Source organism: Macrobrachium rosenbergii, chromosome 5, assembly GCF_040412425.1.
Source record: "Macrobrachium rosenbergii isolate ZJJX-2024 chromosome 5, ASM4041242v1, whole genome shotgun sequence".
NCBI classification, from domain to species: domain Eukaryota; kingdom Metazoa; phylum Arthropoda; class Malacostraca; order Decapoda; family Palaemonidae; genus Macrobrachium; species Macrobrachium rosenbergii.
The window spans coordinates 40,597,495-40,610,082 of NC_089745.1; the positions used below are offsets into that span (position 1 = coordinate 40,597,495).

General features: G+C 42.2%; 1 protein-coding gene across 4 annotated transcripts in view; it reads right to left on the reverse strand.

Annotated features, from left to right (window-relative positions):
* Positions 1-12,588, reverse strand: part of Akt (Akt kinase) — a 47,979-nt gene that overhangs the window by 6,948 nt on the left and 28,443 nt on the right. For all 4 annotated transcript variants that reach the window (XR_010853091.1, XM_067104111.1, XM_067104112.1 and 1 more), the window contains exon 11: positions 2,376-2,519. Coding sequence is in view for 3 of the 4 variants with exons in the window: in XM_067104111.1 (XP_066960212.1) it covers positions 2,376-2,519 (144 nt within the window). In the remaining variant the exon portion in view is untranslated. The remainder of the gene's footprint in view (positions 1-2,375; positions 2,520-12,588) is intronic.

Consider the following 12,588-nt stretch of genomic DNA (forward strand, 5'->3'; position numbering starts at 1 on the left):
GTTTAACCATACCAGTGAGTTACCATTCTTAACTCTCACAGGGCTAAATGCAAGGCTTCTTCTTGGTAATATGTCTTACCTAATAAATTACAACATTAAAAATTTTACAGTAAAAACTTAAAATATTGGAAGAACTAAAACTTATCAAATAACCTATTCACAGCCCGTTAAGATATACTTCAACAATGGCAACTAATTAAATTACCTAACAATAATATTCCTCAACACTATCTGTATGCCAGTAATATAAAATGCCAAGGCTAATCAAAAATACAAAGCACTATATTTCCTTTTTACTCTGAAAATTGGAATATTCACTTTTATAGCAGAAGTACCAGTTCCCTACTAGCATAACAATACCTTTTGTGTTTATAAGAGCATTTTATAAGTGATGAGGATGAATGCTTTCTAACTTAGAACTCATGGGGCACAGCACTAAGTTCCCCAATTACAGTAATACCCAGAAGTTGTGCGATTCGAGTTGTGCGAATTCACAGACATGAGAACTTTTCATTGGAACCTAACTAATTGTCATACAAGAGTTTTTCACAGACACGCGAACATTTGCGAATCGTCGAGAAACCCTGCAAGTGATTATTTTTAATTTTTTATGTAAATTATAAGTTTTCAAGCTTTAAAGTGTAAATTAAACATCATTACATAACAAAAATAATAATTCTCTCTCTCTCCCTCTCTCTCTTTTACTGAGATGAGAGAATTTTTATGGTACATGAGTATGTTTATTTGTCTTGTATGATAAATAAATGATTTACCATAAGTACTAATTTAATAATAATAATAATAATAATAATAATAATAATAATAATAATAATACAGTAATAGATAATAATACAGTAATAGATAATAATAATAATCTTAATAATAATAATATAACTGTAATTACAAATTTTTTATATGATACGTATCTTAAACAAACAAATATATTTCCCTCATCTTTTGTTAACGCGTTGAAGAGCAGAAGCTCGTAGGCAAAGCTGTCAATTACGTCAGTTTAACCCTTAAACGCTGACTGGACGTATCATACGTCGACTAAAATTGTCTGTTGGGTGCCGAGTGGACGTACCGTACATCGACTACAAAAAATTTCAACCTTCGGTCAACTTTGACTCGACCGAAATGGTAAAAAAATGCAACTGTAAGCTAAAAATCTTACATTCTAATAATATTCAATCATTTACCTTCATTTTGCAACAAATTGGAAGTCTCTAGCACAATATTTCGATTTATGGTGAATTTTTGAAAAATACTTTTTCCTTACGTCCGCGCGGTAACTCAGCCGAAAATTTCAGAAATTCTTTCGTCATTTTGTCGTAATTTTTTCACCGTTTTATATTAACCGTTACATAAAGTTTTATATATGAAAATGTGCGCAATTTCATGTAAAATACAACAAAAACAACCCATGGTTGTAGCTTTTATCAATTTTTTGAAAAAAACTTTTTTTCCGCTTCGGCGCTAACTCCCGAACGCCGCCGGCATACGGGAGACGTTTTTGTAAATAGAGGCTCGGCGTTAGAGGGTTAATATGACAGGAAGGGGGAGTGTTGTCAATTAGCAGGTCAAAGGATTCTTGTAATTCTCTCTCTCTCTCTTTCTCTCTCTCTGTCCGTAATAATTCATAAATAATTTCATTCATTCTCTTAAGTAAGGACAATCTCTCTCTCTCTCTCTCTCTCTCTCTCTCTCTCTCTCTCTCTCTCTCTCTCTCTCTCTCTCTCTCTCTCTTGTTCGTAATTAGCACTAACACATATTTTACAACCTACGTATTACTGTTTCTCTGTACATCTTTACCTGTAAAGCAGATCATTTTAAATTGATCTAATTTTACGTGTACAGTACCTCTATGAATTGTAAATGAGCCATTCTAAAACATAGAGACAAAGAGAATGAGACAGCATAAAGAAGCTCTTAAAAACAAGGTTCAGAAGACTACAAATAGATCGGTGGAATGGAGAGAGAGAAATAGTATACGTAATCTTCACTCTCTCTTTTGCGTCAACCATTTATTTCTTTTTTTTAAAGGTAATGTATTAAGCTAACTTTTAAATGAAATTACAGTAACTTTAATTCCATGTAAAACTTAGCGTAATACTTTAGGAGCATAATTAGGGTCATATTTAGTGTTTAAACCTAGAAATAAGCATTTGTTAGCATTTTTAGAGATTGTGCCAAACTTATGCAAAAATTTTCCTTGCGCAAGGGGGTCTGGAACCTAACCTCGCTTAAGTTCGGGGTATGACTGTAATGATTTACTTATTAAAAAAAAAAAAGCAGGATTACCTGTCCATGAGCACACAGAATCTGAGATCTAAGCTAACTACCTTCACCATACTGCATTTCATCAAGTTCCTTACCATGTATTCAGACTCTTCATCAATAACATTAAGATGTTCACTTTGGTCGGGAGGTGTAAGCTGCACGGATTCTCCAGTAAACTCACGATCAAAATATCTTGTGTCTGTTTCACTGGTTACTTGTGGCTTAAACGGTGGTGTGAGCTGTTAAGATAAAATATATAAATACCAATTATTTCAACTCCCTTCGTGGTCAATTCAATAATGGCATGGCATCAAGAAGATACTTACCTACTTTGCATACCAAAAAATACTCTAATTCTAAATTTTTAAAAAAATCCTGTTTTCTGGATCGGGGTCCCGTGTCACCCGGTGAAATAGTCCATTCAGCACTTATTTCTAGGTAATTCCGTTGCTAGATACCAGAGAAAGCTAAATGAAATGCTGGAGTTACTACCCCCAGAGCGAGCTCCACTAGATGGAGTCGTGTATGGAAAAGGGTGAACTACAAAAACACGGAACCTTATCCTATAGAGATTCCCAATGTCAAAAGTCCCAACGAGAGAGGTGCCGATACAAGCCCATGCACTACTCGCGGACTGTATACAAGGCAACACTAGTCGCATTCCATTTTAGCATACGTTTTTCGTTCACACGTAATTTCGTTGTGATCCTTATTTTGTGCTCTATTTTGGATTTTTATGGCATCCTCGCAAGGTTCTTCTTCAATTACTTGAGTACCAGTGTTTTGTTGTTTTTAGGCGATTGAGGCTTCTTATTTTCCTTTAGTTTAATAATTAAAGGAATTTATAACGCCGTCTCGTTCTCCTCTCACGTCGTCTCTTGACCTCTCTTGGTCTTGCTCGGCATATTTGTTTTGTGTTTTTTATTTGTATCCCTTTTTATTTGGGTTGTTTTACCATTAATGATCCCTATCTTTAGTGGGTTTGATTAATTTTTGTTTGTTCTGTACCCATTTACTACGAGAAGTGCTGTTTACCGTTTAGGCTACGAGCTACCCCCTCGGGCCCATTCGCTTTTTTCATGACTTCATTACGAGAGTGATTTTATTATGGTAGTGATGTTTAGCGTTTAGGCTACGAGCTACCCACTCGGGCCCATTCGCCTTTTATCATGGCTTCTTTACGGGAGTGATGTTTAGCGTTTAGGCTACGAGCTACCCCCTCGGGCCCATTCGCTTTTTATCGTGGCTTCAATACGAAATGTTGTTGAGCGTTTAGGCTACGAGCTTCCCCCTCGAGCCCATTCGCTTATTATCATGGCCTCATTATGCTTTATTTTTGTCACTCACTTCTCTTAGCCTTTGGGGATCTTATTTTCATTGGTACTGTTACGACCACGGTTTTACTTTGTTTTCATAATTTTGTTTATTTTGTGAATTTTGTGTTCCCTTCCTGATCAAGTGCTGTCTTGCTGTTTAGGCTACGTGGTTCCCCCTCGGGCCTATTCGCTTCTTATTTTGGCTTTATTTTGCCTTGTTTTAGACTCACTTCTCTAAGTGTATGGGAACATGATTTTCATTGTTACATTTAATTTTTGACCTTGTGCTTGGATTTTGAATTTTTGAATTTTGGGATACTTTCATTTAACTGGAGGTCGGTCATGTCCCTTCACGTCCATGTCGTGTTGGGCCTGCCTATCCTCCTACATGTACCTTACAGACAATTTTTGTTTTATTATGATTTTTTTTTTTGAGTTATTTGTAGCCTTTACCCCTCTCCTAGGCTTCCTTCCTTTACATCGCCTCAGTTAGGTTAGCCTAGGGGTTGGCTGTAACACTTTTTCCCTTCGGGGAAAAATTCGTTTAGGCGGGGACGATCTCGATCTGTACGTATGAGTTTCATGTCGGTGATCTCGTTCTGTACATGTGTGTTTTATGTCTGGTGCTTCCCTTTGTTTGGTTTTGACTTGGATATATTGCCTCGTCCACCCTCTCTCCTGTTTCGGCTTTTCACTTAGGCTAATGTTCCTAATAAGTTAAGCTGGAATAGTGAGGGTTTACCTGCGTAGCCTATCCTAGTTCAGTCCTTCTTTGGGTTGCTTACCAGTGGTGACCGGGAGTGCTCTCCCCACTCCTGTTCACACTTCTTTTACAAATGACTATATATATGTTATTTTGTGGTTTCGAGAGTCCCCTTCTCTCCCTTTTATCCTTTGCTCTCTCTCTCCCCTTGGTTTTTGTTTTCAAGTTTGTTAACTTTCCAAGGCTTGAGAGCAATTATCCTTATTTTATGTCGTAGCCTAAATCCCCTCCCTCTGCATTGGTTGATTGTCCTTGATGTGTCTGAGTTGGCACTCCACCTGGACCTGGAGGTGACCAGGAGTGCTCTCCCCACTCCTGTTCACACTCCTTTTATCTTTCATTGCTCTCCTGGCCGTAGAGAGGTTTTTGCCCTTCCTCTCTTTTTCTCTCGCTCTTGTCGTGCGACTCAACTTACATAGCGAGGGGATCTATGAGAATCTCTGGGCGCCGGGAGTGCTGTCCCACCCTGGTCGCTGCTTTGGGTTACCAACCTCCTGGCCTGTCCTTCCCCCTTCCTTTTACGTCGACTATTTCCCTTCGTGGTGCTTCCTACACGTTCGCACCTCACTGTTGGGATCTCATACGAGGCCAGTTAGCGTTCTCCACCTAACTGTCTTCCGCTTTATTTACTTTCAAGCGTTCCCCCTCCTTTTTGCTACTACCTGTTGGTGTTTCGTTATCTTGTTGGGCGCTCTCCTGCTTACTGCTACGGCGGTTTTAGTGTTTAGCGGTCGGCGTTTATTCCCCCCACCGCTATCACTTCCGTTCAGGATATCCTCCTCCGGGAGTTTTCCTCTCTTGGCTCGGAGTGCGCCCACTTCCGAACAGTTCATAACCTTCCCACATTCTGTTCAAACATGATCGCTTCGGAATGTTCCGTTGACTCTGTTTTTATGTCTATGAGTTTTGTCCTGTTAGCCCGGTTTTCTCTCCGGTTTTCTCCGGGGTTTTCCTGGTCTGACTAGGCTTTGGCTGCTCGGTACTCTGCTCCGACATCCGTTCCAGCATGCCTTTTTCTCATACGTTTTCGACTGGTTTTGTCAAGTGCAGGAATGCTCCGCTATCCTACAACAAACCAGCGGTCACGAGTCTATAGCTCCCATTCGGTGCGCAGTCTGTTTTGGATTTATAGTTTGGCACGGAAGGTTATGAAGTACGCTATGCTCTCCTCGAGCAGGCTTCTTGATGAACCCGTAGGGTTTCATATATACCTGTCGGTTTCGTCTCCGCCAAACTCCGCCTCATGTGACTTATTCTTGACTCGGAAGGTTGTAAAATGTACGCTATGCTCTCTCCGAGCAGGCTACTTGATGAATCCGTAGGTTTTATTTACACCAGTCGGTTTTATCGCCGCCAAACGCCGCCTCCTTTGGCTTATTATTAGTCGTTTGGCACCCGGCAGGTTGCGTTTATACGCTATGCTCTCCCAAGCAGGCTACCTGATGGATCCGTGAGGGTTTCATATATACCTGTCGGTTTTACCTCCGTCAAGCTCTGCCTCATGTGGCTTATTAATAGTCGCTCTTTGAACTCCGTCTCGGGCGGGATTCTCGTTAATTCGGTAGGTTTCATATAAACCTATCGGTTCTCCGCCTCTTGTGGCTTATTAATAGTTAATCTTTGGTGTTTGGGCTCTCTCCGGGCGAGATTCTCGGTGGATCGGTAGGTTTCATATACGCTCGATTTCCTCCGCTAAACTCCGCTTTCCGGGCGAGATTCTCGGTAAATTGGTAGGTTTCATATACACCTATCGGTTTTTCCTTCGCCAAACTCCGTCTTATATAAATTATTGATAGTTGTTCCTCCGGTGTCTGGGGTTCTAATTTTTCCCCCTCCTGAGGCGGCCGCAAGTCTCGTAACTCTTCGCTTCAAGTTAATTGGTTACGGAGAGTTTTCTGAAGACGTTGCGGCCTTCTGTCTAAATTCTCGGACCTGTGAACATCGTCCCGGAGCGATAAGTAGGTGCGGGAATAATTGAGACAAGCCTTTTCCGCTTAGCTCGAATTAGGTGAGGCAAACTTTTCCTTTAGGGGATTCGTTACCTTCTCATCCCTTTTCGACGGTTCCTGGTCTACCGTCCCTAAGGTGAAGTCAGTAAAAAAAAAAAAAAAAAAAAAAAAAAAAAGACCACCCTTTTTTAAACCAAGAAGACCCGCTCCGGGGCCCCCTCAGGACGTCTCGGATCTCTAATCCGGTGCCATCTACGAGTTTGGCCTCGTCTTCTGGAAAGGGACACGGCCCAAGCAAAGCAAGCGGTTACCCCCTCCTTCCTTTGTTGAAAACTCTTTTACGGGTCTCCTTATAAGGAGCTCGTTATGAGGTCATTGTCAACCTATTAACTAACTATCTACGTCATGGTCCATGCCTTCCCTTTCCCAGGAGCTTAAATCCCAAGAGATTAATCTCAAGACTCATTGTCAATGGATCACCTGTTAAGTCCTGCTCCGTTCTGGAATTCTATCGTTCCGGACATCTCCACCTCTTTTCCCCTCCAGTCTGGGGAATCTTGGTGCCTTCCCTTTATGCTTCCCAGCATGAAGGCACCCTCCTGTCGGGGGTGTGGGCACACGGAGGTTGGTGGAAGGGCATTTCTTCCCTTCGGTCTGGTATCCTCTTATCCGGGTTTTACCAGACTGTCAGAACGAGCATGGCATCTGTCTGGCAGGATCCATAAGTGAGCCCTCAGCTAGGGGCTGGACACATCGTCTCCCTGAGGACTCTAACGGAGTGGCAGGCGGAGAATTCCAAGTTCACGCCAGCTGTGGGGTCTTACCGTGCTCTCTTGGAGAGCCCTGTTTCTTACCCCTTGTGCTCCGAATGTAGCCCCTCTTATCAACAGGCTTGTTTTGAAAATGTATCGCTGAGGCATTTCCGGGAGACAGATATCACAGATACATTCACAGTGAATCTTCTAACCCTGGACTACGCTTCTAATTTATTCAGCGCACAGCTCCCTAAGCTTCGGAGTCAATTTTTCGGAAGCTGAAACAGGTGTAGGTCAGGCTTGCCCGTTCCGCCTTGAGCTGAAAATTCTTATGAACGGTTTCACCTGGAGAATTAATCTTTTTCCCAGGTGGGCGTTATTACGCCCATCTGGGGCTACTATTGTTACCCAGAGCCTCCGTTCTCATGGGTGTCTACCCTACGAGCAGAAACGGTCTGATCTTGCTGGGACCTGCCTAAGTCCGGCAAAGAAGTTCATGTAGTTCAAGAGCCCCCTGCTCAGGCAGTGGTGCAGGCTCTTCAGGTCTCTGCCCCTAGACAGCCGTCAGCTCTCACTCCCAGCCTCCACCTCGATGTGTGCGGGTTCAGCCAACACATCAGCCCCTTGTAACGCCCGTGTGTCTCTGCCTCCCCACGGGAAAGAGATAGCAATGCCGCCGGGTTTTCTTTGCTTCATCATACGAAAACCTAAGGAAAAAAATTTTCACTAGACATTTGGCAAGAGGCTCTGACCCTCGGGGTTATCATAGGAGCAGGGATGCATCCTACTCCTCTCCGAGAAATTGGGAAGGCTTTCGCTTCACGGAGGCAATCAAGCCTCCTCCCTGTAGTATTTCTCATATGGGTGGGAGGCTGTACCATTTTCGGGGCCACTGGAACTTCAGTTCCTGGGCCCAGAGTATAGTTATCAGGGCCCGGGTGGAGCTGGACTGTTGTCCCCCCAATCAGGTTCAATCAGCCTCCGGCCAGAGTTCTGGGGTCTTTGCGAATGGCCTGTCGGGCTTTTTCAGTCTGCCAAGGAAGTTCCCTTCCACTGGAAAATTTTTCCGGGCGTGTCCCGTTTGTTTTCCTTATTCATGCGGCAAGTCTCGGTTGCTTACAGTCTTGTGGGTTCGGATCCTACTGCGCCGTGGAGCCGTAACCACCTCTATAGACCTTTCCGACGCTTTCCTTTCACATCTTGGTTGCAGAAAGGTCCTATCCCTTCTTGGGATTCAGACTGGGAGCAGGCGTACCCCTTCAGGTTCATGCCCTCCTCAATGCGGCTCCAGAGTCTTCGCCAGTTTGAACAATACCGTAGTTCAACAGCTCCGGTATTAGGAGGCTATGCTAGCTGCATATCTAGTTGCCTGGCTCATTTGGGCACCCAGCGTCGGGAATTGCCTGAGGGCGCGGTCATTATAATCGGTTTCTAGTCTTTGGGCTTCTAAGTAACCAGGAAGGAATCCCACCTGATTCAGGAGGGTAGCCTTCCGTAGTTATGAATCCAGTGGAAGTGGAAAGAGATAGCAAGGGCATCTTATCATTTCATCATCTCAAGCATACCTCTCCCCGTGCCCAAGAAAAGGTCCTGGTTTTCTCCAGTTTGCTTCAGTGACGGTTCTCCTTCTGAAGTCAAAGCTGGAGTTTATGACCGGGGTATGGTGGAGTCAGGGACGTGTCTCCTTGATTCCTCCTACTTGAATAGTGGCCTCCGGCCTTGCACAACTGTCAAGTGCTTACCGAAGTCAGTTCCTCTCCAGCTTTCCCCTCCGGCCTCAGTATTCCCACCGTCACCTCTCTGGCGGGTGAGGTGGTTATTTTTTGGCCCAATGGAGTACATGGTACTTAGTCGGTCACGTTCCGACAGTTCCATATCAACGCTTTGGAGGGCGGTGACAGTCTTCCTGTCCTTGGAAACTCCCCCCCCAAGAGGTTTCCTTTTAGGCTGGTTCTGAACAAAACAGCAATAGTGCGCTGCGTAAACAGGTGGTTTTGGACTCGAATTGCTCCGTTCAGGTTATGGTTCATTCTTCTCCATAACCAACAGACGCAGGTGCCGCTGTCTACCACCCTTCTCGTAGGGGTCCTAAAGGTCACTGCTTTTTCCCTATCCAGGGCCTCCCCCCTGGTGTCGGAATAGTCCTTAGGCGGAGCATCATTCAGGTAGTCTTGTGACCTTTTCCTGGGCCTGGAAGTAGGTCTGTTTGCAACCCAATTCAGCCACAAACAAACTATCAAGCTGTCCCGTCTGGTATAAACTCAGCCTGCGTCAGCCCCCTCAAACTCTGATGTCCTGGCTTTGTGGTCTTTGTGAATCTTACAGTTGAGGAGGAAACTGATATTGGTCCTGTTATTACTGTTTTCCTGAAATCAGTTAAGGGATCCTACTCTACTGCAGTATGGTTCTGCAGTTAAGTAACTAGCACTCTTCACATAGTTTTCGAAGCTATAGTACTGATGCGACCGCATTGGCCTCGAGGAAAGTGTTTTGTTGGAACCAGACTCACAGGCCCTTACTTTTTCATCCCTAAGGTCTGTGTTCGTCTAAGAACAGTACTCCCACATTCGGTTTCCTGGTCTTTGAGTAATGTATCGGAGTTAGCCGGTAACCAACAATCACCTTGTTCTTATCTTTCCTTGTTAAGGAAGTCCCAAAAATTTTTAATCAGCTTAGCTTCTAGTGTTAGTTTTCCTGTACTGTCTGCCCTGTCTGGCGGAGCCAATCAGTTTGGTTTGTCTGGCGGAACCAATCAGTTTGGTTTCCCCCCTTCAGGGGTAGTGTTGTGAATTCCTCACCCTAACTTTCTATCTACAAAAAAGGTCCTCTCCTTTAAAAAAGGGGGGGGCACTGTCATTGGGTCTGCTATTAGGCAGGAAGTATTTTCTTAATACAAGCCTATTCAGGTGCTATTCTAAGCTCATGATCTTAGACGGTGACCACTTACATTATTTTCATTACATGAACTTAGAGGACCTTACTTATGTTCAGGGTAGAATTCTCCTAGTTTTCAACGTTTCTATTTAAGTCTTTAATAGCATAAGAATGATGTTTATTTCTCTGTTACTATTTCACCGGGTGACACGGGACCCGATCCAGAAAAAGGATTTTGACAAAGGAAAAATCTATTTCTGGAGAGGGGCCCGTGTCACCCAGGTGACCCACCCCTGTTTTTCATTCTCTCCTCCTTGATAAACTTCATTCTAGTGAGGTGGGTGCTAACATGGAATGCGGCTAGTGTTGCCTTGTATACAGTCCTTGAGTAGTGCATGGGCTTGTATCGGCACTCTCTCGTTGGGACTTTTGACATTGGGAATCTCTATAGGATAAGGTTCCGTGTTTTTGTAGTTCACCCTTTTCCATACACGACTCCATCTAGTGGAGCTCGCTCTGGGGTAGTAACTCCAGCATTTCATTTAGCTTTCTCTGGTATCTAGCAACGGAATTACCTAGAAATAAGTGCTGAATGGACTATTTCACCGGGTGACACGGGCCCCTCTCCAGAAATAGATTTTTCCTTTGTCAAAATCCTTTAATTACAACCTACTTTAGATTGAATATCATAAACAGAAATTATTATACTACTACCTAAATCCAAAAGTAAATGAAAATATTTTCACTGTAACTTGAAAGTGTCCTCAAAATTACACTCTTTGTAGCCTCAAATGTGAAAAGGATGATGTCCGCAAGAACCACCTATGATATAAAATTAATTTTCTTCAGTTTCTATGATAAGCTAAAAATTATTTTTTATTCTTGGTCAAAACAACAGCCTTTCTTATTAGTTTAATATTTTGGTATTTGAATGGCACATCATCCAAGAATTTGTCTATGAATTCACTTGAAATTACAGGTGGGTGGAACCACCCCTTCTGTGTGGTTTAAACTTACTTTTCTTCACCACCTCCAACTGGAGCATTATTCAAAAAATTGAAGAATTTGTGCAAATACCATGCTACTACCTAACAAAAGCCAAATACCCACTTATATAGGTGAGAGATTTTAGTAGTGAACCCTCCAAGATGTAATGATTGCTAAAAAGTTAGCAAAAGCACTTTCTAGGATATACTAACCAATTTCTATTCGTATTCTGAAGATTGAATGTAGTGTTTTCCTTCCTTGCTTGTTTTGGGAGATATATGACAATGTTCAAGCATTTATTGATTGGTGTTTGTCTTTTACAGTAACCCACCAGTTATCTGCTTTTTCTGTTTACTGTAGTAAACAATTATTTGTGCATTTTTCAGTCTCAAGTTGGTACCAGAACAAAATTAGAAAGGTGCAAAAACTATGCTTTGTGTGAATGGCATGGGCATAGGAAACTAAACACTCTGTTGTGGGAGGAGAATACTCTTACAACCTCTGCTCAGTCAGCCAAACTCACTCAGTATCATAAGTATGCTGAACGGCTTAATGTAGATGTTGCGTGCTAACTGGCTTCTTTTTCTTTATGTTGAGTGATTGAGAAGGAGGGGTAATAGTCACAAGCTTTTGGTGCAGACAGAGAGCAATCCACTCAATTATCTTCAGTCTAGTAGCTTTTGGCAGCCTTAAAATTTGATGGGGATCATGTTTCTGCTTTTGAGTATTATCGTGTGCACTGAAAGCATCCGACCACCAGGCAACTGAAGAGGATATGGTGCCATTTTAATGAAGGGTGACCTCACTTTCAACCTTGTGCAGAGCATGGTGTGCCAAATATGACCTCAAGAGACATCACTCATTTTGAATAAAAGTGTAGTGTTATGGAGAAAAGGTTGCTATGAAAAATATTTTAAGCAGTTTAAGGTAGTGCAGAAGCATACTGTTTTCTGCACTTGCATTTAAATATTGTGGTTAGTGTGGTCACTGTAATTCTTATTTTACTGTTTTACTGTACACAGCATTTATTAGCTTCTGAGAATAAAACACACAGTACATATACCAATTATGGATCTCTTAATTTGAGTTATGTAGTTTTGGCAGGTGAACTTATCATGAAGGAGGTCTTGGGTGAGACCAACTGCTTGATACAATGTCATATTTATTGGTGTATTTCAAATAGGTTTTTACTGACTTAATATGTCCACATAGGGATTAGACTAAGACTGCTTAGTTATCTCTTTGTAGACTTTTTTTTTACATTAACAATTTCTTGTATTTTTGTTATGCAGCCACATGTAACTTATTCAGTAAATTTATTCATCCCATTACTAAGCATTTTTTCAGAGCAATAATGGTTTGCAATACATGTGGCTACATGTAACTTATTCCATGAATTTATCCATCCTATTACTAAGCATTTTTTCAGAGCAATAATGGTTTGCAATGTACTGTGTGTTTGTGTACTAGCAGCTCATTTTCACACTAATTTGTTGTGCTCTGCCAAGTGCTGCAATTCTGTGCTTAACTAATGTGCGCTGTCTTGTGCAAACAAATGTACTATACATAAATTATTCTGAGGTAAATACATTAAAGGGAACTTAAACTTAAAAAAAAAAAAACACTGCAAAACACCTCCAGTACCATTCACAGTGTGCATTACA